The sequence below is a fragment of the Scomber scombrus genome, chromosome 24 (genome assembly GCF_963691925.1).
Source record: "Scomber scombrus chromosome 24, fScoSco1.1, whole genome shotgun sequence".
Lineage (NCBI taxonomy): Eukaryota > Metazoa > Chordata > Actinopteri > Scombriformes > Scombridae > Scomber > Scomber scombrus.
This window is the reverse complement of record NC_084993.1, coordinates 14,454,396-14,479,598: the sequence shown is the minus strand read 5'-3', so window position 1 is coordinate 14,479,598 and position 25,203 is coordinate 14,454,396. Positions and strand designations below refer to the sequence as shown.

Genomic DNA, 25,203 nt, shown 5'->3' with positions numbered 1-25,203 from the left:
TCAGTTTTCCATTTCAAAAGAGAATTACATGAAAGAGGAATGTGCATCTAAAAGAGAATTATGTTTCAAGCGTTGCATTGTAACCACGGTGAAAGCTGATGACTGCAGCGGTTAGACGGTGTCCACAAAGTGCTGTTAGTTCAATGGAAATACTGAAGGATTAAAGACATCCTGATCTAAACTTAATGGTGGCACATTCTTCTTCTACAACACAATATATCTACAGAACATACAGACACAGTACGCCAAACACGAGCAGCAAGATTCAAGTCAATCACAGGAGCAGCTCTACACACACTATAGTGAATAAAACAAGAACATACATGCATACAGTAGCTAATATATTTCTGTTGCTTAAGATCCACTAAACATTTGGCGTAGTATTTCTTCACATCAAATAAGAACAATGTTAAATACTATTGTAGGAGCTATGAGTGTTTTCTATATATTGATTATGCTCTGATCACTAAATAGTGGGATTTTCTTTCCAGTACCTCCACTGTATTAGGAAAGTGAAGCTTGCTTTATTTCAGTCCTGTGATCCTGATGTGGACAAATAAGGAGGAGGGAGGAATACTGGTGCCATCTTTGGACAAAAGGTGGATGTGACGATAACCTGAGGACAGAAAACAACATTGATTTGCAGTATTTATACATGCAAAGAGGAATCTGACCTGACTCCTACTCATAGGCCTACAGCAGAGCCCACGCATTTCTTTGTCAGGGCATGGCCTTGTATAATGATAGGAAAAGTATTCACACACGAAATAAAGTGTGTTAAATAAATATGATGCAGACTGGAATGCACAGATTCTGTCTTTATATATTATGTCTTAGCTTCTGCATCTGCAACAAGGCTTTATCTGGTGAGAAATGATGTTGTAAGGCACGTTAAAGGAGAATTCGACATCATTCATTCCATAGTCTTGGTTGCTAAGGTTGTTGCTAAGGGTTTTTATGTTAATTTTCAGATTTTGGCTCAAACATGTACGAATGAATTTTAGACGTTGACATTTTTCTGTAGTTTCATGGTTTGTTGACATGGCCTCCTGAACCAGTGGAAGTCTACCAAGATGAAGCTTCTAGGAAAAACGAACCAATCAGAACAGAGTGGGCTCATTGGGAGGTTGAACTGAAGGGCTGCGTAAAAGGTCAGTATATGATAAATAAGGAGTTTTTAGAACTGTGAATCATGCAAAGATATTACAGTTGAGCCCCAGATTAAAAGTATAAACCTGAAAATGAATATTAGTCTTCTTCTGCTACACTTTGCTTGTGAATTACTGTGTTTATTGATGCATTACAGCCTCCTGTAGATCAGTGGACTAGTGGTAAACTTTTTTTTTTATCTTGACACAACAAGCTTTTTTTTTATCATCAGAGATCGTGTCATGTTTGTTGAGCATGGATTATTATCACATCACTGTGTCATGTCCTTATATAAAGATCTCATTACTGTACATAGTTCTGGGTTACGCGCAGCACACTGAGGCTATTAATACCAGAGGAATCTAACCTATATGATATATAACTGAGGTGTTAATTAACTCAGCTTGTTCATACTGACCTTGCTGCATGCAGCTGAGCGGCAGTGTGTACTGCCCCACAAAGTCATTTTTTGACGTCTTGTCGTAGTCCTCCACCACAAAGCGTACCATGGCCAGCTCAGGGGTGTGGATAGTGAAGCGCAGAGTGTCGTACCACACAGGATTGAACCCTGCACAAAGGAAGACACATTTTAATTTCATACACTCATGCTTTTTGGAGATTCTTTGTGGAACTAATCCAGATCAGAGTCTCTACTGTACCATTGTTCTCTATGTATCTGGTCTCCTGCTTGGCCTGGTCCATAGGAATTCCATGGATCTCCACTCTGACCAGAGGATCCACTATAGATCCCTCTTTGATGTTGACTTTGGGGAACTGCTGGCCGCTGATCACCTGATTATGCATGAATACATAAATGCATACAGTGTTCTCAATTAAAATGATTGAATTAACAAATAAACAACCTCAGAGATGCTTTTTTTCCCCAGTGTCTTTTGTACCTGTATGGTGAGGATGCAGGGCTGGTGACCATCCTGTTTCTGTGGAGTCTCTGGATCAAATATTTGATCTGCATCTCTCATGAAACTGGGTTTTAGGATGTACCCAGAGCGACCGTTCTGACTAAACAGCCCATCATTGAGATCCATGCCTTCCCCTGCAGTCTGGAAATTCAACGCAACTGAATGAAAGTTTAAAAAAAAAAAAAAAAAACAAGGTTAATGTTTTTCATTTTTGACTAATGTATTCTTGCCAAGAGATTCTGATTCACAACATATTGTCTTCAGGCACTTTTTGAGTATAGATATATTATTGAAGCTGCACTCGGAAACTTTGCACATTTGATTTGAACATCAGTAGCCAGAAATGATGTAACATGACCTCACAGCTGTTCTTTGACACTGTATTGGACATCGATGACTAGGGATTCCCTAGTAGGGAATAATAGACAAACAAAGACAACTGCAGGTCTCATCTGAAATAAGTTGTCACACACTGAAAGGCTTGTGTATTCCTCATGAGTGATCAACAATTCTTCACCCCAGGCTTCATCAAGCTCATTTTATAATAATTTTACACACAAAAAAAAGTCTTCAAAGTCAAAAATCTAACTTACATCATCTAATCACTGGTGCATACAAAGCAGGCTGTGACTATTATCTGACACTATGGTGCAGGTAACAGGCTTACTGTGAGGTAACAGGCACAGAGCCCAAGCCTGTCAATGTGAAACAACATTTTTTGATAGTATGATACTATGTACCTATGTAACACTGAGCTACTACTTTTGACTATGTGTCCTTACAAATGAAAGGAAAAACCAACTTAAAATGTCTTAATAAGACGTTGGGCCACCACATGACCCCAGAACTTCATTGAACATTGTCATTGATTCTACAGTTTCTGAACTCTACTGGGGGGGATGAACACCTGTCTTCCAAAAGATAATCCCTCATTTTGTGTTTGAATGAGGGTGGTGGAGAACACTGTCTAACGCGTCTTGGTACAGAAAGTACCACGGACAGCACCTCATGTAATGTACAGGAAGTTCAGCACCAAGGCCAGCAACACAAGTCAAAATTACACTGACATTTGTAATGAAGCAAACTCCAACAAAGTCAGGATTAGAACGTAGCCTTACTTATGCCTTCTAATATACGAACTCGCATTTCAGCTGGTGACTTGAAAAAAAAAGTGACAACAAATCTTTGAAATGAGAAAAACTCTTCAAATTAGGGATGTGTAATTTCTACTGGAGAACTGATAAAATGGCCGGTCTAACCAGGCACATATATTGGTACCGGTATGTAATGTAGATATATCATGTTTATATAATATATCATGTTTTTTTTTACTCCTAACTAATGCTATCAGAATCAGTTTCAAAATGCAGTTGTGTTATAATTTACACCATTAGTTACCGCGACAACAACGTGCAAATCTAAGTGTTTCAAGTTCTCTACTACAGCTCTGTTAGAATTAAGTTGAAGACATTATTATGAAAAGTTTCACAGAAAGTAGCATTAATGATTTAAAAAATTGTCAGAAAGTCAAGTCTACGAAGCCCGACTTAGAGAAATCTATTTTTCAGTTGCATTCACCGATTTGGCACCCAGCATTCCACATTTCCTGAGGATTGAAATTGGAGGAGTCAGTTCGGAAGCCGCTGGGATAAATCCTTGTCAGCTGCCGGGAGTTATGGTGAACAAATTCTGCCCCTGAAATAGAAAAAAAAATACATCAGAGGTTGAGTTACAGTTATCAAATAGGATGTTTTGTCATGTGTGGATCATGGATCAATTTAAAGTTGAGAACAAAAAACTACTGAGACAAAATATCCACGACAGAAAGAACTAAAACCCCAGCCCACTGAAAATTCAAACACCCAATTTTATTCAAAACCTATTATTCTTTTTTATTCTCTTCTATTTGTCTGATGCTAAGATGAGTAATGGGTGTGTACAAACCAGCCTCTCTCAGCTGTTTGCGGGCTTTGGACTCTGTGAAAGAGGCCACCTCGTAGAACTTGGAGTGGATGCGGGAGTGTTTGAAGCTGTTGAAGTGGACGCTTTTGCAGTAGACAACACAGTCTGACAACTCCTTGGACAGACGCTGCTTTGACCTCTATGGAAATAAGAAGACATAAGATAATACACTGATAAACTGATACATGGTGCTGTTTTGTAAATGTTTTCAGCTGTTTTTGCAAGTAAAATGTAAATATCGGTTTTGCAATACGCTACAACTGAGACAGCACAAGTAAACTAATATAAGCTATATTATGGAAGCTGATATTCAGTGCTTGCATCCTCTGTGGACTAATAATGTATTTACAACATTTCATGGCAATCAGTGCAACAATAGCTGAGTTATATTTTAGTCTAGACCAAAGTAGTTGGACCGACCAATTGACATATTTACATCCATTGAACCGTACCTTCAACATGGCTAAAACGCCACAGTCTGATAAAGTTAAGGCTACATGAGCAAAATTCATTCACTGGCAAAGCAGGTTAAAAGAAAAAAAAATGCTTATAGTTAGCAATGAGAATGCAGACCAAAACAGACAAACAATTTTAGAATGGTGGGGATAGAAAAGATGGTTAGTCAGAAGGCAAATGTTTGTGTTAAGTCTGTGATAGGACTTGATCCTCTACATGACCACCCACCATTCTGACCTCAACACTTTTATTTCCCGCATTGGCAAGGAAGATTGGCATTGGATTTAAATCCTGAGGTAAAGAATCTGGATCTAATGGGATGATACAAGGCATGTGAGCAGTGAGGTTGAGTGGCTGGCAACAGATAAGTAACTCTATGAGGTCTAACGGTGGACAGACATAGAATGAAAGGTCTGATAAGGTCTAGAAACGTCAGAGGATAGGGAGAGGTTGTGTAGCTGAAGAGTGAGAGAGTGAGTGCCCATATTCCTTGTACTACCTTTCTAGCTCTGGTACCAAACGATGAAAACCCCAAAATAGAAATCCGAACTGGGTCAGTTGTGCTGCCAACTGGGGACACAACCATCAATAAGTACACACATCACACCTAATTGAATTGCTGAACATATCTGATATGTGGGCAAAGATTCAGATGTTCGGAACAAGGATTCCAAGGTATTCCCAAGATGGTTCATAAACCATCCGAGTGGCTTCATCAGTTCTACAGACCGGCAAGAAGAAGCCTATACCTTAACGACCCAAATTGCATTTAACCCCTCAGTGGATCATCAATACAATTATGTCGACCCATGAACTTGCTGTGTTCTTTTCAGCTGACTGTTACTTCACGTGATAGGGTAAACCCTTGTGATGCAAAGGAATCCTGTCATCGAAACCTTGAGACAACCCCCCCCCGTTACAGTAGACGGTGTAAGTGATATTCAACCACGACGCCAAGCAAAAGCAGGTTTGCTGCCAGGGTAGCTCCCATGATCAGAGGTAGTGCCACGCCGAAACAGCACAATGACAGCGAAACCTCCCAAGCACCTCCGCATGCACGTCCGCCTGCTCCCACATGAAAGCTGATCTGGCTGGTCTACCCAGGCTTCAGAGCCTCAACCCCCCCTCTCCTTACACCTTCATCTATCTACCAGACAGCAACGGAGTCATCTCTTCAGACACTTAAACCATCAGCAGGGGCACCACCGAGCTCACATCACTGCCAAACTCAACGCTAGCTTCACCTCTGAGAGACCCAGTGTGGCGTTTCATGCTTCTCAGATGCTTATCAATAAACAAGAGTCTAAGTGCCCAATGATTCCTTTACACACTTAGTCTGCTGCACTCGACATAGATGCACTTACAACATCAAGTGTTCTGCCGTAATGCCTGTAACATCAATAGAAATTAAGTAAATTACAGCACATCAATGAGGGACATATCTGGGTCAGAAACGGAACACTACCTTGATATGGTTGGATACATGGATCATAGGTTCGAAGCCTTGGTCATGTAATGACAACTTCATACTTCTCGATAAAAACTAGGTAAGAATTGAAAACTCCTAAAATGAAGTGGACCTTCTTTGTCCAATTAGGTTTTTTTTTTTTATTGAGGCACTACCTATGCAACATATATTTCATTGTACAATAAATCATAGATACATTAAAGACAAAATAAGTATTCCATTAGGGATTATAGCAACCATTAATCTTTTGTGGCTGAATGGAAATGAACAGGGCTTATTTCTATTTTTATGACAGCCAATGAGAGCTCTTCTTATAGGCCAAGTCAGACATACAGCATATAATAAAAACATTTTTTTTTTTTTGCAATGCATGGCTGAGTTGTCAAATGAGAAGGGGAATGATAGGAAATTGAACATTTTAATGTAATTAAATATACAAATTAAATAAAAGCCCCTTTAAAGCCACATCATACAAATATGTTTACAAACTGCAAGGTCAAACTGGTTTATTAATTATTATTTATGTACATATAGATGATTTCTTGATGTCTGTAAAGTTATAAATTGTAGATTAATCCAGCTTTTAATTAATTTGCCATTTTTTTAAATGTTCCAAAGCCTATCTCTTGATCATTATGAATTGAGCATTACAGTGACATCACAATGACCTAAATTAAGAGATTCAATACTTTACGAAACCAAATTATAGTTTGTGGTATTATATTGAATTGAATGATATTTTATCATTAGCATTGATTACTACTTTTGTGACAAATATACAGAAATGATGAGCGTACAGAAATGATGACCAGCCTACTTAGAGACACTACATCGTGGTATTTACCAACAGAGGTGATTACTGACTGCAATTAGTGCTGTTCAGAGTATCAGGTATCTCTTTTTACAGGAGACTACACAAACACCTTGCCGAACTAGTTTGGCCCAGCCTGGCATGACTAGGCTTTGTCTGGTGTGATGTGGTAAAATGGGTTGAGAGCAACAATGAGATCCTCTGATGTTTTTTTTTCTATATTTGTCTTGATGACCACTGCTTTCAACAATGACAGTGGTGGCAGGAGTATTACCCCAGCAGAAAAGAAAGTCTTATCAAGCTGCAGTTCAGTTAAGTTCACTTCTGCATGACTGTGGTGAAGGACACCATTGTTCACGAGCGGTAAGCACAATGCCGAAGCCTGATTCTCTTTTTTTCGTCCTTCCGTGTCCCTGCCCTGCTTCTGTGTCTCGCTGTGCTATCGCAGTGTAAGCAGATCACCTTATCTAACACCCAGTGTCTGCTCCCTGCCCTTCAATCCTCTGTATTTTTCATGAGGAACGACAGAAGTTTATGCAATCCTTTTCCGCTGGATAAAAAGTCGACCAGATTTATGGGTGTCTCTCCGAGTGGCTTACTACAAAACACTCGATCAACCAGGGACAACAAACACTCACTCACGGGCTGAAAAAAATCTGAATTCTTTGTCTTTAAATTTTGCTGTGATGTTGCTTTAAGTTGCAAAACGTTAACTGAGCTATAAAACTCAATCAAGTAATGTATCTTCAAATGCTTATATGCTAAATATTATAACAAAAGTAAAGTAATGGTTGTGATGGTTGTGTCTTTGCGTGCAGCAGACTGAGATTAAAGGAAATTTCGTCATTTGCATGGAAAGTTTGAAGGCTGGCAGTTGAAAGAGTGAGGCCTTATATGAGACCTGAAAAAAGCTGAACTACATGAACAACAATCTCTATCACTCAGTTAGCTAACTATATTAACAGTCACTTTATTATACTGTTAACTTCTTTTTGTCCCTTTCTATACTGTGCTCTGTGGTAGATGCTTGTTTTCAGAGACACTTGAGTAAATTTCTCTTCTAGACCAAAAGAACATCAATGAAGCTATCCTCCATCAATGTTCAATCCAACTCCCTATCAAAATACTGTATATAAAAACAAAATCCCTGCAGTGTGAGAGTTCTGTTCTGCACATTTATGGGTCTATATTTTTAATCTGGGGATCGACTGGTATATAAAACTCCCTTTAACCCTTTACGTAGCCCCTCAGTTCAGCTTCTGTCTGAAACAGGCCGTTTGAGTTCCTGTCTCTTTAAGCTCCACCTAATAATTATCGGCACCCCTTCTAATTGGTTAGCTTCCAGTGGCTGCATCACAACCTATATAACAACCCTGACAACTATGTATAGGTTTACAGAACGTACGGCTATTTATGGGCATGAAAAAAACAACACAAATGATTGAAACCCTGACTTCTGACTTGGAGGAAGCATTCTACATAACTTTAACCCTGTTTAATCTCTAACATCATCACAGTATATAATTAACAAACAAAAAAAATCAGAATGAGCTTAATATGTCTCCTTTAATTCCTCCTGAACACCACAGATACTGTAAATCCAAGTATTACAGTACATATCACCATCCAGTTCCCCTCACCAGGTTAGAGGGGAACTGCTGCTATTCTGGGTGCCTTAATGAATCCAGTTCAACATCATCCATTCAGCTACTCCACAATCTTTAAAATCCCACTTTACTTTCATGCAGGTACTGTACATACATTTACAGCAGGAACTGTTCACAGTCTTTTGCTGAAGGATGCGGTAAAGTGCTGCTAGAGCAACAGTTCTCCATCCTAAATTTGTTAGAGGTCCATAGAATTAAATAACCTGGATCTGCAATTCACTAAATTGAATTACTAAGAAGATGTGTTTAATTAAAAGGAGTGACTTTATTTTTGGGTTAATCGGCTTAATCTATTAGGTGTTCCATTCACAAATTGAAATCTACTTCCTGATTCGACTTGCATCATCAGCCTAAAAATGACTGAAAGAACTGAATTTAAATCAGGCTGGCTCACTAGACTGTATATAACGCAAAGCTGTGTTGAACAACCTGACCCACCTTAACTCTGCGGATAATGCTCTCGCGGTGAAGGTTGTCATCGTCTATTTCAGCCCCCTCGTCTTCATCGCTGACCTCCGTGGTCATAGAGTCATCCACCATCCCGTTGATATTCTCCTCCAGACCGCCGATCTTCTTCGCCTTCAGTAGAATTTTTCCTTTTAGATCCTGAAAAGAAGATCATACGAAATCCTTAATGCACAGTTTCCATTTTAGAGGTAAAATCACGTCTTTTTTGGTTGTTGTTGGGTTGGTTGAAGCGTTGTCATCTGTCATCAAGAGAAACCAGCTTTACTAAATGGGTTTAATATAATAATGAGGAGTGCATTTTTATATGTATAATCTGAAACATGACTTTTCAGATTCTTGAAATGCATATACAGAATGGTTGGTGTACCAAAAAATATTGTGGTGTTGAATAATTCAGGGTGGCAGTGTTGCATTTAGGCACAGATCATATGGCCCAGAAGGCTCTGACAGGGTTTAGGGTGAAAGTGAAGTTGCCCTCTGGGTCACTGCGAGCTCTGACAGGCTCTAAAGGGATCAAGCTGCCTAATCAAGCAAAAGATAACCACGGCATCTCCCAAACAGCCACGACTGGATCAATTCACTGTCGGATTTATCACAGGAAACTGATGGGACTTGATGTATTGGTTAGTTCATTACACTGTTTAAATCAATACCAGTGGCTGAAGAAAGGAGGACCACATGCTAAGCTCCAATTTTTAAAGATTGAAAACAACTTCACCACCATCATATCATTAACAAGTTAAAGGCACACCCGGGTCAACTTGAACTTGTTATTGAGGTCAATGAAGGTGGATGTCTACATGTGTTACGGAATAAGTCACGAAGGCAGCGGTCAAAATCAATGGACATAATTCAGCACCACATCAATATCTATGAACTACTTTGCTTAAAAATGTGATAACATGGAACTTATTTGAGTATCTCTATGACAAGGATGGATTAAGCTGTTGAATGAACATGTTTGAACTTCAGTGTGCAGACTGATGAATCTGCAGTTTGACACTAGAAGGCTGTTATCACTTTCATCTGCTGAATGTGGAAAAGTAAACCCTTCAGTGCACAAACACTAAGAATAAACTTGACAATAAAAGTAGGAGACATTTTGTGTCCAGCAGTTCAACTTCCAACAACCATTCACATCCAGAAAAAAGTGAAAAAAGTGTGCCACATGTGTGTAAGAGTTTTAAAACTATAGACCTATGTCCTACAACTGAAATGGAGCTCAAACCTCCAAATGACTGTCAGAGGTGTATCAAGCCCCTAAAAATCCCTTGAACAGCTCTTTATGCAAGTCTGTTTCCTAGCAACTATAGTTGTATATTACAAAATTGCAACAACATGACAGCATTATTGAACTTGTTATGGCTATGTTTAAGCACTGGCAGCTCCAAGGTAAAGAACGATTATGGTCTTGATTTGATATAGAAATAAGTGACAGGAAGCATCTTTCACCAACTTTAACAATAGTTTTAAACACACACAAGACTCACACTGTGAACCCCAGTTTCTGCTTCTTGTGAATCAACCATCCACAGTGACTACCTCCCTACAACTTAAGAGTAGCACTTCAGTAATTCTAAAAAAATGTTTGCGATCATAATCCCAGCAGTGATTCTATAGGCAATGAGTCCAATGAAGCCTTTTTTCACTTTAAAGCCAGATTTCTAGTCCAGAACACAGTGAAGTAGGATTGGGGCAACTGCTGACCTCAGGAGACGGCAACATAATGGGGGAATGGCCATCCAGTGTGCTTTTCAGCAGCTTATCACCAAGGATGTGGCTGAGGTGTTGGGCCATGACTCTCTGTTGCTCCACACTGCAGTGGTTCTCGATGGACAGGATGACTGGATACTCCGATACCTGATGGGGAATAGGAGGAGGCAGAGGGACGGAGGGAGTGAGTGAGTTTGTAATTTAACACTGGAGAGCATTATCGCAGCGGAAAGCTAATACACCTGCTGCCATACACCTGTGGGTTGTGCCTGGCTGGCTGAAAGACTGGCAGATGGCTGGACAAGGGGTCATGAGGCCACAATATTCAATTGCAGACAGATGCTTATACACAGCAGCTTTGACATGCATGTGAACCTGGCAGCTGTTCACTTTGGCAGGAGGCTGGCACTCCATGGCAGATCACTTCATAGAGTTTTCAGATTATGTCTTGGATATCATTGCACAGTTGTACTCCCTTTCATAAATTTACAATGAGATGCTGAGCGATTTGTTGATACAGCTTTACGGAACAATGAAAGCAAAATCAATTGTAATGCCAGCATGAGGGGATTACAAAGCATGCCTGGTCTACAAGCCTCATTTGGACCAATGAGATCATGTTTCCAATCCGGGCTGTCAGTTTTTGACATGTGCAGCCTAAACTGTTGTCGGAAAGAATGATTATTTCACCAGTTTTGTATAACAAACTGAAGGACTAGTATATGAGAAAGCCATCATACTTGGACTTTATTCAAAGCTTGCAACTTTTTGCTCTGGCAAGGGTTGATTAATTAAAGACCTGGACTGCCCAATCTGCTGAGAATTTAAACACTGTCTATGAAAAAAATATTCTTTTTGTAAATGTTAGAGATCTTCCAACTGGCAGTAACTCATAAAGTGAAACAAACAGTGCAGGTAATGCTACCTTGAAGGAATAGTTGCCCACTGCATTGACCACATCCTTGAAGAGTATCTTGGAGGTGAAGGTGTGTCCATGATATACAATGGGCTCTCCATTGGCACCATCCCAGCAATCTACTTCCACGCATCGGCAGCCACGAGTCAGAGCCCTGTGCAGAAGGCACAGGTTCAGTCACTGATTCATACTCATTCATGCATTTAGTCATTTTATTAAGATATTTTATTCAGGATCACAGGTACATAAGCTAATGACTTTTGTTAATGTCAACGGCAACGATGTAACAGCTTGTTCCAATGATGGTCAGATTAATAAATGTAATGAAACAGAATTAATCACCCCAAAATAGGTGTTTGACGTCAGGACTCCCATTTTATTAACTTAGGTAGCTTTTATTTCATTGATTAATGGGTTCTGAATGGTGAAGAGGTTTTAAAGCAGCGCGATGTCACAGTAAATCTCAATCTATTACCCCTGAGAGGTTCTATGAAGCATGGTGGAGAATGCATTAGCTGAGGGGAACCCTGAAAACAAAAGTGGCACCGGAAGTGGATTTGGATAGATATGTAGATAGTCACTCTGGGACCAAGCTTCCAGAACTACCTACTTCACAATAACACACAAATGAATTTTGCTGTTTTTTGGGCACTCGCTGTGTTGATCAAACTTGACAGAGCCTGTAAAGTTAATCCATATTTGATTAGATATCCAGACCTGATGTATCCCTCAACACTGCTTTGTCCTCTGAGCTGGTCCTCCATCAGATAGGTGTTGTGGGAAGAGGAAATGAAGTAATGGCACAGCGGCTGGCTCAAGTCCTGGTAGACAGCCCGACACTGTGGGTTGAAGATAGAGCCCTCGGCTGAGCCCAGGTACATCAAGAAACCGTCAAAAGTCATGGCATTCAGCTGCTTGGCTGGAAAGACAACAGGATGGTGTCACTCATATTGTTCCAGAATTATTGACGGTCCTTTACCCAGGTACTTTATCCAGGTACTTTATCCATTAAGAAGTCCTTTGTAGAGGCACTACGAAAGACTTCTTAATAATATAAATTTGCAAAGATACAGAACATTCTACAAAGTCCATGTACCTGTGTCAGAGGGTTCATAGCTTTCAATGAGCTGCTTGGCATGCTGCTGGATGTCTTCCCCCTCCAGCTGCTCCTGTTTCAGAAAGTCCTCCAGGTCACTCTCAGATAACTTCTGGCCATCAGCTGAGAACTCCTGGAAAACCCTCAGAACATCCTCCCGCTGGGTCAGCATCTTGTAGAAGAGCACAAACTCATCATCTTCCAGTGCATCTGTCTGGGACTTATCAGCCATCTGAAGGAAGAGAAAGGAACATAGGTCAACAGACATCAAAACTCAACAGTTCAAACCAGCTGGTCTCAAGCAAATGGCAACAGCGAGCTTAAATCACAGAAATTCAAAGGGTCTCACTGTGAACAGACGATGAGCGTGGTGCTCATTCATATCCACATTCATCATCTTCAGTAAATCTCGCACTTCTTTGAAGTTCATCCTGCCATCATTGTTCTTGTCTGCCTTCTTGAACCAGTCTCCAATCCATCTGGATACACCAATTAAGGAGGCTGTCACATTCAATAGAGAGGAACAAGCTGAATTACGATGAAATTTGTGATGTTCATGTGCCAATGATGATTCGAATAGCTTGGTGGACCCCAAAACTGTCCTCTAGTGCCACAAACAAGTCAAAGTTTACCCTTGAACAACCCTGTGGTCCTTGAAAAGGCATCTTAAAAACTAATGGATGTATTTCAATTATTTAAAATGCTGAATAAAGGATACTGGTCAAGTTTCTCCCGCTCCCCCATGTTCTCCAGGTTTTCAATCAGCTTCTTCATTCCGCTGATCCAGGTGTGTGCTTCATCTGCTGATTCAGCCACCAAGTCTAGGTTGCCCTTGCGACCACGGAAGACCAGCGTGAAGCAGCGATCAGCAGGGAACTCATCTGCAATGCTAAGCAGCACCTCGGATTGGTGGCCCTCTCGCACTGCCTCCACATCGCTCACTGAAACTGGACACAAAGAACGACACAGGATAGTCCAATGAGTAATACATGGAAGCAGTGAAAAGTACAGCGTATATACAGTATAAAGCGACCAGTGATCTTATGATCAACAGGGGTTAATCACAAACATAGGAATAAACAAAAATCAATTACATTGCTCTGAGGTAGGCTGCAAAATCATGCTCCTATGAAAAGAAAAATGGTCAGAATGCAAAAAAGAGAAAAATAATGAACTGAACAGTTTTGAGATTTAAGTTTTTTAACTTTTAAGCTTTTTCTACAAATATTATTACAGCTATGATGAAAACTATGGATTTCTGGATAATTTTATTGCTATGAAACATTTTATAAATGTTGTCCCACAGAACCTCTCCTTCTATGGACAAGTCAATGTTTACCTATGGTCAACTGTTCTCATCTATGACAAGGTGCTTAAAAAATGAACAAAACTATGGATTTGATATAATTCTGAATGACCATTTAGTTTATCCACCATTATAGTCCACCGTATTGAATGTAGTGATGTCTTGTATAATCAGAGGCATCATTTGTAATCATAATTGTCATGTTGGGCTCAGCGTGTGACCAGAGATGTCCATCACTTTAGCAAATCATGTGTCCTTACATGTGGAGTGGGCTTTGCCAGCCTTCTTGGACTTGTACCAGATAGTCATGCAGTCATCCTGAAGCTTGAAGTAGCGCTGCTTTTTCCAGGTACGAGACTTGATTTTTCTCATCACCGTCCCTATCAGCATGGACTGGAGGTTGTCATCCCCCTGTATGCCTGCAGAAAGCAGAGAGTTATACATTTAAAAATATATACATGTATATAATAGACTTACATGGTACTTTTGCCTTAAAGTTTGAAGTTTCAATTGTAAACATACTGTCTGTAAATTCATTTTCAAGTTTAATTTTCACATTGCCATTATTGCATCTAGCAGACCAAACTCTTTATATCTACATAGGGAGCAGGTCTCTTCCATGTAGCCTGTTATATTGCACCACCTTGTTTCTACAGTAGCATAGAACAGACAAACCAAACACTGGCTCTAGAAAGGGCCTTCCACCTTTTTGGCAAGTTTCACAATCAGGGGTAGTCTCATGATATTAGACAATCAGAGATCTCTGCATATTTAAGTCTGGGGATTTCTAATCGACATTACATACTTCAATGGCAGCAAGAATGGCCTTACTGGAAATGATGCTCTCCTCCCACTAAACTGCACCTATGTGAAGGGCTGCCCTAAAGACTTTCAATTGTTTCTGAACTGCAGTTTTGCTTTGTTTTTAACTTGTTTTCAAAACCTGTGCAAAGTGTCTAGGGGAGAGGGTATGCAGTTGGTTGCAATCTGCAAACCTTACCACTAGATGTCACTAAAACCTATACACTGGTCCTTTAAGTTAAAGTGAAAATTATTAAGACAGTCATTTGTCAAATTCTAATTTTCAATTTGGCAGTAATTATGCCGTTTCAAAATGAAAATGAAAATATGTTGTCATGTCATGCATATTAAGCATTCAATATTATTAAATGATTATATTTTACTGTGGCAGCCCTGGAGTTCCATACAAAAGCATGAACAGTTCTCTACTTAACCCTGTAAAACCTGAACCATCAAATAATTGCCAGAAAATGTCTAATTCTTTGAAACTGGAGTATTTATTGGACCTTCTGACAAGTAATTTATACATTTATTAAATAACACTTTGCATGTATGTGTTTTATTTTGTATCATATTTGATACATCTGGAAGTTTTTGCAATTTATTTTTCATAGCAAACAGAAACATATGAATACAATGTTGTTTAAAACCCTTATAGGTCCTGCATAAAGTTCATATCACTAACTATTAAACTTAAATTCAACAGTGCATTGGTTTATCTGTGTACTACATGTATCTGATCTTATACATCAGGTTTCTCATGAAGAAAAAAAAAGATCACACTGATGATGTAAAGCTCTCTAAAACTCTAAAAAAAAAAAAAAACTCATATGATTCACTTGGCAATATAGGATTAAAGGTGGACAACACCTTTTTAACAGAGTGACCCATATCTGTCAGACATTGTTCTGATACCAATACAAACTCCACATAGACAAAAATATAACATATTTAAATTCAACTAACTAGTTTGTACGTGTCGTTCTATTAAATATTTTAAGATGCAAAACATAATTCCACTAGAAGATAAAAACAGACTTACGGAGGCCACTCCCCATGAAAGCCATTTGTTGTCTTCTCACGCTGCCATCTGAAGAACAGAATAAAACACGTGCTTCAGTCATTGAAAGTCAGTTGTTATACTTTACAGTTCCAAGCTAAAGACATTTAGAATTAATATGATAGCTTTCACACACACACACGCATAGTTTTCTTTACTTTTTAACACACTTGGTTGGCTATGTTAGTCATTGCCGCGTATTTGGAATGAATTGAGGATTATATCATTACTGTTCATTAGGGCACGAATGAATCTTGCAAAAGTCTGGCCATCTCTAGTCCTTATGTTTTATATTTTGACCACATGTATTTCCTCTTTGTGAGAGTTCTACATTCTTAATTAAGACTGTATGATACAAAGTTTGTGCAATGGTAAAAACATTTTGAGCTCATGTAATCACTTAAGACTTGTGGGTGAATCTTTTCGCTGGGTTTTTTTTTTTTTTCCAATAAATGCACCAAATGGTACAAGCAGCCCCATCATTCCGCCTTCGTCCCCTTTCTGTTTGCTGTGTCACAACGAGGCTCACTAAGCTGATCTGGATGCTCTGTTATTCTTTCCCTGCATTCTGTCCCATCCTGCAGTTTTTGTTCTTTCTCTGCTTTGAGCTCACTAAGCCAACTAATCTCCCCAAATCCCCGCTGTGGTCTCCAGCATTCCTTTCACTCAAGGCTAGAACTGACTCAGTGTCATGCCAGCTCATATTCTAAACACCTGTAGTTTCATTAATATGCATACGTTAAATGTGTTTAAACAGTCTTAACCTAAACACCTTGTCTCAGCCTGCATTAATGTTATTATGACTGACTAAGCTACAACTGGCTCACTTACTCCAGTCATGTAATGACAGAGCTACAGAAGTAAGTCCAACACAATAAATACACAGAATAGACACATGTAAGCAGTTTTAAAGTAAGTTAAAGGCACATAACGTACACAAAAAGCCAACATAAAATCGATCAAAAACTCAAGGAACTTCTGAACTGAAATATGCATGTGGCTGAAGTAGATGTAGCACTCTGTTAGGAAAATACAGGACCGTGCAGAAAGCCATACAACAAAGTTGACAGTATATTATGTGCTTATAAAAGTCTAATCTTTCAGTGTGCTATCAGACAAAAATTTTCATGTTATATAGTCTGGTGGCATTTTAGTCTGAAAACAAATTTGTGCTGTCTATTCCCATCACTTCCTTTATTGTTATCTACCATTAACACATACTGTATCAACAGTCAAACTATTGCTGTACATGTCTCTTATAGCCTTTTATAAGTTAAGTAGAATAAGCCAGAGGAAGAGGAGGCAGCATCTATAAAGGGTCTGTCTCACCTGTTGCAGGATCATCCCCGAGTCCCGGTCGATGCTGGAGGCTGCTGGCGAGCAGAGACAGATCATAAGGTCCAGGAGCTGCTCCTGTCTCTCTGTATGCCACACTACAGTAATGAAACAACAAGAACTGAGGCTCACTGTCAACTCACTGTGAGCTTACCTGCCCCTCCTCCTCCTCCTCCTCCTCCTCCTACCAGCCCTTCCTCTTTGTCCGGACCCTTTTTGTTCCACAGCTTGATCACCTGTTCAGCCCTGTTTCGTCATTAAACCGTCCTGAGTTGCATTTTCATAACGTTCCTTCCTGTTAATTTGCAGAGAAAGGATGAGGACAAATTATCCAAAATATCCTGTCTAAATTATTAATGGTACATTAACACTTACACTGCGATTGCAGAATTATTTAGTTTAGCTGATGGATTATTAGTAACCATTCACCATTTATTAATTTTCAATTTTACTAACATTTGTAAATACAGAATTAATGGCTTTTGATCAAGATAGAGCCCTTAACTTTAATTATGATTATAAAACTTTAATTATGGGAAATGTAGCAATCATTTTGAATTTGAAGACGTCACTTTAGGCTTTTTAGAGTTTGACCCTTACTAGTGACTGAAAGTCAGTTTGATTTTGAGTTTGGGGTTAGTCTCTCAAACTTCCGGATGTAATACTAAATTGCGGTACAACATGGCAAACCCAAAGTTGCTCCTATTATTAGCCAGCAAATGATCTGTAAATAATTAGACAAGCATTTAGGATTCCTTATAAAAACTGGTATCTATAAAATCATAAAACACACCAAACATCAAATTAGTGTTCAATAATTAGTGTTTTTGTGTGTTTTATTACATTATGGTAATATATCTCAATATCTGTGTTTACAGTCAGTGACACATCACAGTTTATCTGTGTTTTTGGCAGAGCAGTAAGCTCCTCTGTGAATGCCGTCAATGAAGCTTGTCTGCTGTCATACAACACACTCAGTGGCAGAGGTTTACAATCAAGCTGTTTCCTCCAGATTTGGCCCAGAACCACCTCTGTCCCAACACACCAAGTGGAGGATCAACAGAGCTTCACTGCAGTGAGCCTCCATCTTTTCTGTCCTGTCTAATGTTACAAAGCCCTTCTCATCAAACTTTCATCAGGCCAGTTTAAATGCAGGCCATGAGGACGGCACATCAGGGAGAGATTCACCATCAAATTACCAAACTGCTCCCAGCTTCCCTCTGGAGTCATTACTGAAATCACTTATGCACCTGAGAGCTCACACACATACCGTGAATTTGTAAGTGTGAATATTAATATTCTTTCATTGGTCATCATCTGTGCTCCCTGCTCAGGTTCTGAGTCATTAATAATCTACTGCTTCAGCTCAGCTTCCCCGATCAAATTACACAGACTGAGCCAAAACTGAAATGGAGGGGCTCCCTCACAAAGACCTCCTCTAAGGAAAGAAAACTACAGTTCCAAGCAGCTACCTCTGATCTCTAAGTTATTTACACCAGACACGAGGGTGCTTCGTTTGTTGCATAACTGCTGTACAAGTCTAAAACAGTAATAACTGGAGAGACATTATGAATGCTTAGATTTTGACACTCGCTCTCCACCAGCCAAACACCAAGTTAGGGAATATATATTAGAAGAAAGCAGTTCAGCCCTCCAGCAGGAGTCCATAGAGCCATTCTGGGGATGGTGCAACATCATATTTTTATTTCTCATCCATTCAAAACTCAGTACCATACATTTTCATCAATCTGCTGGAAAAAATGAAAGCCTGACTTGCCAAGCCTGACTTTTCATTAAGCTCATCTTAAGATGCAACAGTGGTCTGTGGATGTGTTTTCTTAAGGACTTTTGTGTGTTATCGAACGATGCGACACACTTAAAAAGGGGCACTCAGCCAATTTTGCTCTCACTATGAAGGTCACATTTAATTACAGAAACTACTCAAGGTATTCTGTGCCTGTGAAAGCAGCTGTGGCTTTGGAGGAGCTTTGACAAGACTGAGAAAAAATGTCCCGATGATGCCATAGTGACATCATCAAGGTTTTCTCAGCTTGTACTTGGAGAGCTTTAAAGAGACTGTAGCTGTGCCTCTAATTCATACTAGACAGCAATTCTAAGCAGCAAGTATTTAGTGTGTCCACAGTAAATAAGTGACGGCATTCAAACCAGACAGTGTGTAGACTAACTACAGTGGATTTTGAGGTGTGCTGTGTATGGACACCATTGTCCTACAATGTGACCGGCAGCTGAAACAGAAGAGGGAAAAGCTCACCTTTTAGTGTAAAGCATAAAAAGAAAAGAAACAGATGAGTGAACTGTGTAGAAATAGTAAGTAGAACAGATGAATGGATTTGGGACGAAGCGTGTTACCAACTGGAGGCACTGACTTTAAAGACAAAGGTTTAGAAAGGTTAAAGAAAGGTTTACTTAACAGAGTAAGCCTGAAACATTCTGGTGCTTGTTTCTGAATAGATTTTACTTACCTCTTGCCTGCAGGAGAGAGTGACATCACCTGAAAAGATCTTCTATTCTGCAAAACATTACTATAATTAAATACAGAAATACTCCATTTAAGATATCTTGTCAGTAACACACATCTACATGTGATGCAGAAGGCCTCACAAGCCACCAGTTTAAAGGATAATGCTGTATATCTAGTAATAGTAAAATATCTGGCAGTGTCACATTAACAGAATGATGATTCTGAAGCTGTTCTATGTTGTGCAATAGTTTATTGTTCATCTGTTAATCAGTTGGACAACACATGGCGAGGCAACAAACGTGAAAGTCTTTGAAACCGTGGATCCATGGCAACGGAATAGCAGAAGATGTGCTTCTGAACACAAAAAATAATCCCTTTTCAAGTCTTTCATAAAAACAGCGCTGCATGTCTGTCTGTGTGTTCATGATTGAAGCTGAAAGCTCATCGTCATCATCTTTTGGGCAGTTCCTTGCTGGTGTTCCTCAGGGTCGGTGAGGAGCTGGAGTGGAGTCACTGTGGGGGGAGAGGGATGCCCCGTGCGTCTGTGACCTGACCTTCCTGGAGGTTCTTCACCAGCTGGGCCAGCCAGCGTTTGGTGGTGGTGTCATCCTTCAGGACCTGGGCGAAGGTGGTGTCTTTGAGCTGGTCAGGGAGGCACTGGCGAAGAGCTTCTCTGGCTCTGCAGAGGAAATAGACACAGGACACATATCTATACTGTGATGTCTACATACAGCTCCAGAGGCATTCCCTTTAAATAGGATTACAGTTCTGGATGCTAATTGAAATAGTTGGTATTTTTTAGAACAGCTACAACAAAAAGAAAAACCCACAATCACACTACTGAATTCAGGGCTGAACTAATGTAAAAGGTGCCACTAATAGTGACAAGCCCACACATTGTTATACTGCCCCCAAGTGGCCAAACAAATGAAGTATTAAAATGTTGACATTGTGCACTATTATTATCTATGATGATGTTAGTTACTTTGCTTCAGTCTTTATGCTGAATTTAATCTTTATCAACTGAACTAGATGCGGTTCAAATTTAACCATAGACTGCTGACAATACACTTTTATTATTGTGTTTAATCTCATTTCTACTCTTTTTCATTTGCATACAAAATGATGGCAGCATTTGCCCTGACTCATCTTTTAGGGCGATTGGTAAGTGGTGAGAAGCCTTTGCTAATATTAGACAGTGATCATATTATGTTGTAACATATTTAACAGTTCCAGAAAAGGGCAAACATATTTTTTATTTATGTAACAAAATAATCTAAGCTCAAAAGGTCCACTTACACTTCAATGCCCTAACCTCTCTTTATAACTACTGTATCAGTTCTACTTATGATCTATTATTACTACTAGTTATTCAGAGCTTTCAACTGTATCTCGTAGTCTTGGTTGGTTCTGATGACATCATGTGATTTAAGTGTGGTACTTGAGTCACATGATAACAGGTGGTTGTAAGTGTGGTGACGTTGTTGTAACATGATCCAAGTCCCACACTAAGGTCACGAGAAGACACAGGAGCTTAATATATTTCCTGGTGAAGGCCATGAGATGCAGTTGAATCAAGCATGCTCTCATTCAGAATTATTATTACACTGACTGAAGTACCTGGAGTTGTCAGACAGGCGTAAGTAGCAGCGCACTACGTGCTTCAGTAGGCGGGCTGAAGGCTCTTTGGAAAGCTGGAGGACCATTTTACCCTGAAACAGAAGACGGTGAGTCCAAGTGTATTATAATTATTATTATAGATTCCCTTCAGACTTTTTTAACACAGTAAAATACTCTAATACTGATGTGTTTTTCAACAAGAAGTTCATTTGCCAAACATTCTAAAAATGACAAGAAGCAAAACACATTTGAGAGGAAGCCAACCTTTATAGACTTACAAGAATCATAGCAACATGAGAGAAGCGCTCGTATGTCTGACAGATGTAAGCCAGCCCCGTGTCGTCCAGGAGGATTTTCTGTAGTATAAAGGTTGCAACCTGAAAAACAAACAGATTCCTTTAATGATTTGACTTTTCTCAACAAGAATCTTCTGCGTCTTAATCATAAATGAATATTCATGTAATCTAAAAGGAATAAAACAGAGAGTTAATTATAACAGATAACAAGGGTCACAAACACTGAAAGTACCGTTTTGGAGAGTTCGCTGCCAGACTCCATGATACGAAGGCACAAGGGAATGATCTCTGTGGTCAACAGGAAGTTGATCACTTCCTGCTCATCTGTTTTCACCAAAGCACCTGGACAGGATTGACACATGTAAGCAATAACACTAAAACATTGTAAAGACATGAACTATACTATACAATATGTGCACTATACTGCACATATTCTGCACATTTCCAGCTCTATATTTTTTATCTAAGCTCTGCTGGAATATCTTAGAATGATTTACAGTTCAAAAAACTCCTTATTTAACTCATACTGGCCGTAACCCTGTTGTTTTTTCAGTGAGTTATAATGTATTATGTAGAGGATTGCATTAAACATTGATGATAGTGAGAAATGCTATGAATGAGTGCTGAGTCATACTTAAAACATTTATGAAAAAGAGAAAAGAAAAATCAGTGCTAGTACACTTGTACAAGTGTAATACTCCTATAATATCTCATGAGTGATGAAAAGCGTGTAGATTTCTTACCTATGACCCCTAAGCTTGTGAGACGGAGGTATTCAAAAGGCCGTGTTTTGCTGACAGTGTGTAAGAAGGGGTACAGGAAGAGAGGGATGTGAGCTGCCAGGAAAGCTGACCTGTGAAGGACAAAAACTCCACTGTGAAGAACTGTTTGATACTCTTCTTGATGTTTGTTTCAGGTCTACATTTTATCTGACTCATTCTCAACTTCTATGCTGCGGTGTGATCTTCAAAACCAAACTATTACTAAACAAACACTGTCTGCTGATGAGTAACAGAAGGAAAGCTGACATGGGTTTCACTTACCTTGTTTCTGGATGGGAGGCTACACATTGCAGGAGCGCCAAGGCGTTACATACTCTGTTGGACTGGTGTGCTGTCAGGGTGGCGGGGTTGATTGATGGGTAGATGTTGACGATTTCCTGGCAATGACAGGGATGAAAATAAAAGTAAAGCGTGACTTGCCATTGGATAATATCTGAGGAGCTTTATTCACTGCTGTACTGATTCTACCACATGTAACCTGGGACTTGAGGAAAACACTGCTCTGGCTCACCTGCAGCAGGGCTGCTATAGTACCACAAGAGTGCCACAGCATGGGAGCCAGGTCTGGTACAGACTCCCGCTTCTTGCTGAGCTCCAGGAGGGCATTCTCTCTGGTTTCTGGACTGGAGAGCTCGTTGATCCACTGGTAGATCTTTTCTCTGTCAACTTGTGCCAGCGCTGTGGTTACAGCCTGAAAACAACAGAGGAAATAAAGCACTGAAACAGCCTATAGTATATAGGCATCTATAGTGCAGAGACAACATCTCATTTCTAATCTGTCAGTATAATACCAGCTGGAATATAGAAACCTTACAAACTGCAGTTTAAAGGACAGATTCACAATGTTTCAAGTCTTAAAACAACAGATCAGGTGTCTATATGAACAGTTAAAGAGGTTTATCTCGCTGTAATCATTCCTTCTGTTCATACTATAAAAAAAATCTCCTTTAAATGAGCTTCTATTCAGCTTCAGCAGTCTGAGTTAGTCATATCAAGTGATATCTGACACATTTACAGTCTTTTAGAATCAAATTCCCTCTTAGTGTGGAATGATTACAGCAAGAAACATAGGCTTCAAGCAAATGCAGAGAGTTGTCATTGTAAATGAAGGAGACAAAAACTGTTTTTGATGTATGCCTAAATTTAAGTGTATGCACATTTTTATTAAGTTACTATGGTTACGCACGACTTCATTATTTCACAGATTTATGAATGGAAAAATGTGTAAAATTTTCCCCTGAAGACAAAATAATAGGTGTGAACTCAATATTATGAAAATATAACATAGTGACTCACCTGTGTCATTTTATAAATTATGTCATTTTATTTATATAAGCAGACTTACTGCTGTAGCTCAATCAATTCCATTTAGGTTAGCAATGTCAATATTATTAGCATATGATACAGAGGACAAAAATAGCACCAGCCACCAGTCAATGCTGGTCAAATATCACTCACCAGCCAAAAAACAATGCTACATTTATTCAACATTTATCAGCCTTTTGACATAAAGTTCATTTTGCACCCTCATACTTTAACCAGGCTAACCTGTAGCTAACTTAGCAAGCTAATAATAAAGATAATAGTTGTATGTACTTACTGCTCCGGTAGCCAACATTGTGTGCAGCGCTTCAGTTTAATCCAGTAATATGTTTTTAATGCTGTATCAAGTTATTTTAAAGAAAGTGTCACAGAAATGCTGCGGCTGCATTGATATCAACGCTTCTGTCAGCCGGAACTGCTATGCTTCTTGTTCTGCTCTTTGCTTTTTAGTTGCGGTTGGCGTCCAAAATGTCACATTACCGCCACCTACTGGATTTAACTAAAACTAACTAACGCTAATCCCCCTCTCAACTTCTATCAATTCTGCTATAAACTTTCTATTGTTCAGGTGTTTGAAAGAGCATAAAAGCTTCTCTCAACAGCTGCTGAACATTTCATGCATATCTCATTGCTGCATCTACAACTGTTAATTTTCTCATATATGTTTCTACCCCAGCAGTACAGTTAACCTACCATTGACCAAAAGACCAAAAACTTCACCTAGTCCTTTAAAAAATGATAACTCATCATGCTTCCTAACTGATTTGTCCTCCTTAGCTTCATGTCTCACATCATAACATTTCTTACCTACTTTCTCATGTTTAAGTCTCTCACTAAAACACTAAATGAAAATCACAGGTACATCTCAGGTGCCTCTGCATATTCATTCTAAACACAAATGTAAACAGTATCTCATTGTTTTATTTACAACAGTTATGCATATGGCCAGTTTTTTTTTTAACCATTCCTATAAGTTGAACTATGTGAAATGAATATTGTATGAAGTGAAACATGAAATATTTTGACAAACTGGTTGAGTGTGTGGTTGTAACAGTAGGCTATTGGTGGCCCAGCAGAGAGCGCCAGAGTTTCATCAGTAGTCTGTAAACCTGGTCACAAGCAAGTCCTTAGGTATTTTGAGATGTACTAAATTCTCCTTTCACTCCAAAAATATTTTACATTCATCTGCTGAGAGTGGAAAGTTTCTCTGTGCTCATTGAAACCATTTTTAAGAGTGGGCCTATGAGTATGATTTGTGACATCACAACGAGTTTGGAGCCAATCCTGGTTCAATATTTAGCTTAAAAAAAGTGTGATGTGGAAACTTTACAGTGAAGTAAGAAAATACATTATTTGCATATTTATAGATTCAGAATGTTTAATGATGGAAAAGGAATAGATGCCATTTCCGATCCTGATACAACAGCCATAAATGTAATGTAGTGAAGCTTCTAAATGTAATGACTATATTTGACACATATTGGTAAAACCTGAAGAATTAAATAACACTAAAAGAATGTTTGAAGGGTACATTTTATTAAAATGAATGAAATACAGGCACAGAGAATACTG

The 25,203-nt window shown here is 39.2% G+C and overlaps 2 protein-coding genes across 2 annotated transcripts; both read right to left on the bottom strand.

Moving 5' to 3' along the window:
- Positions 1–524: 524 nt before the first annotated feature.
- plcd4a (phospholipase C, delta 4a) lies at positions 525–15,800 on the bottom strand. The gene is made up of 15 exons (XM_062445546.1): positions 15,776–15,800; positions 14,193–14,351; positions 13,345–13,573; positions 12,976–13,105; positions 12,627–12,858; positions 12,248–12,449; positions 11,540–11,684; positions 10,609–10,761; positions 8,872–9,039; positions 4,014–4,170; positions 3,648–3,764; positions 2,049–2,227; positions 1,809–1,941; positions 1,568–1,717; positions 525–616 (listed from the first exon to the last, which is right to left on the bottom strand). Exons 1-15 carry the CDS (start codon positions 15,798–15,800, stop codon positions 525–527), a joined length of 2,271 nt encoding a protein of 756 aa, XP_062301530.1.
- A 3,777-nt stretch (positions 15,801–19,577) lies between these two features.
- Positions 19,578–24,035, bottom strand: cnot9 (CCR4-NOT transcription complex subunit 9). Its single transcript, XM_062414639.1, has 8 exons — positions 23,909–24,035; positions 22,820–22,999; positions 22,570–22,685; positions 22,270–22,379; positions 21,759–21,868; positions 21,509–21,607; positions 21,231–21,322; positions 19,578–20,289 (listed from the first exon to the last, which is right to left on the bottom strand). The coding sequence occupies exons 1-8, from the start codon at positions 23,924–23,926 to the stop codon at positions 20,121–20,123; spliced, it is 894 nt and encodes a 297-aa protein (XP_062270623.1). The 5' UTR covers positions 23,927–24,035; the 3' UTR covers positions 19,578–20,120.
- Between the last annotated feature and the right edge of the window lie 1,168 nt (positions 24,036–25,203).

What these genes read in the sequence shown, in the direction of transcription:
- plcd4a (XM_062445546.1), bottom strand. Translation starts at nt 15,800, where the DNA reads ATGGCTTTCATGGGGAGTGGCCTCC. An exon ending in GAGCGGGAGAAACTTGACCA is followed by an intron (nt 13,106 to 13,344) that starts GTATCCTTTATT and finishes TGGTGTATCCAG; the next exon opens with ATGGATTGGAGACTGGTTCA. An exon ending in TGGGCAACTATTCCTTCAAG is followed by an intron (nt 10,762 to 11,539) that starts GTAGCATTACCT and finishes ATTCCCCATCAG; the next exon opens with GTATCGGAGTATCCAGTCAT.
- cnot9 (XM_062414639.1), bottom strand. An exon ending in GCCTCCCATCCAGAAACAAG is followed by an intron (nt 22,380 to 22,569) that starts GTAAGTGAAACC and finishes TGTCCTTCACAG; the next exon opens with GTCAGCTTTCCTGGCAGCTC. An exon ending in CTCATGTTGCTATGATTCTT is followed by an intron (nt 21,323 to 21,508) that starts GTAAGTCTATAA and finishes CTTCTGTTTCAG; the next exon opens with GGTAAAATGGTCCTCCAGCT.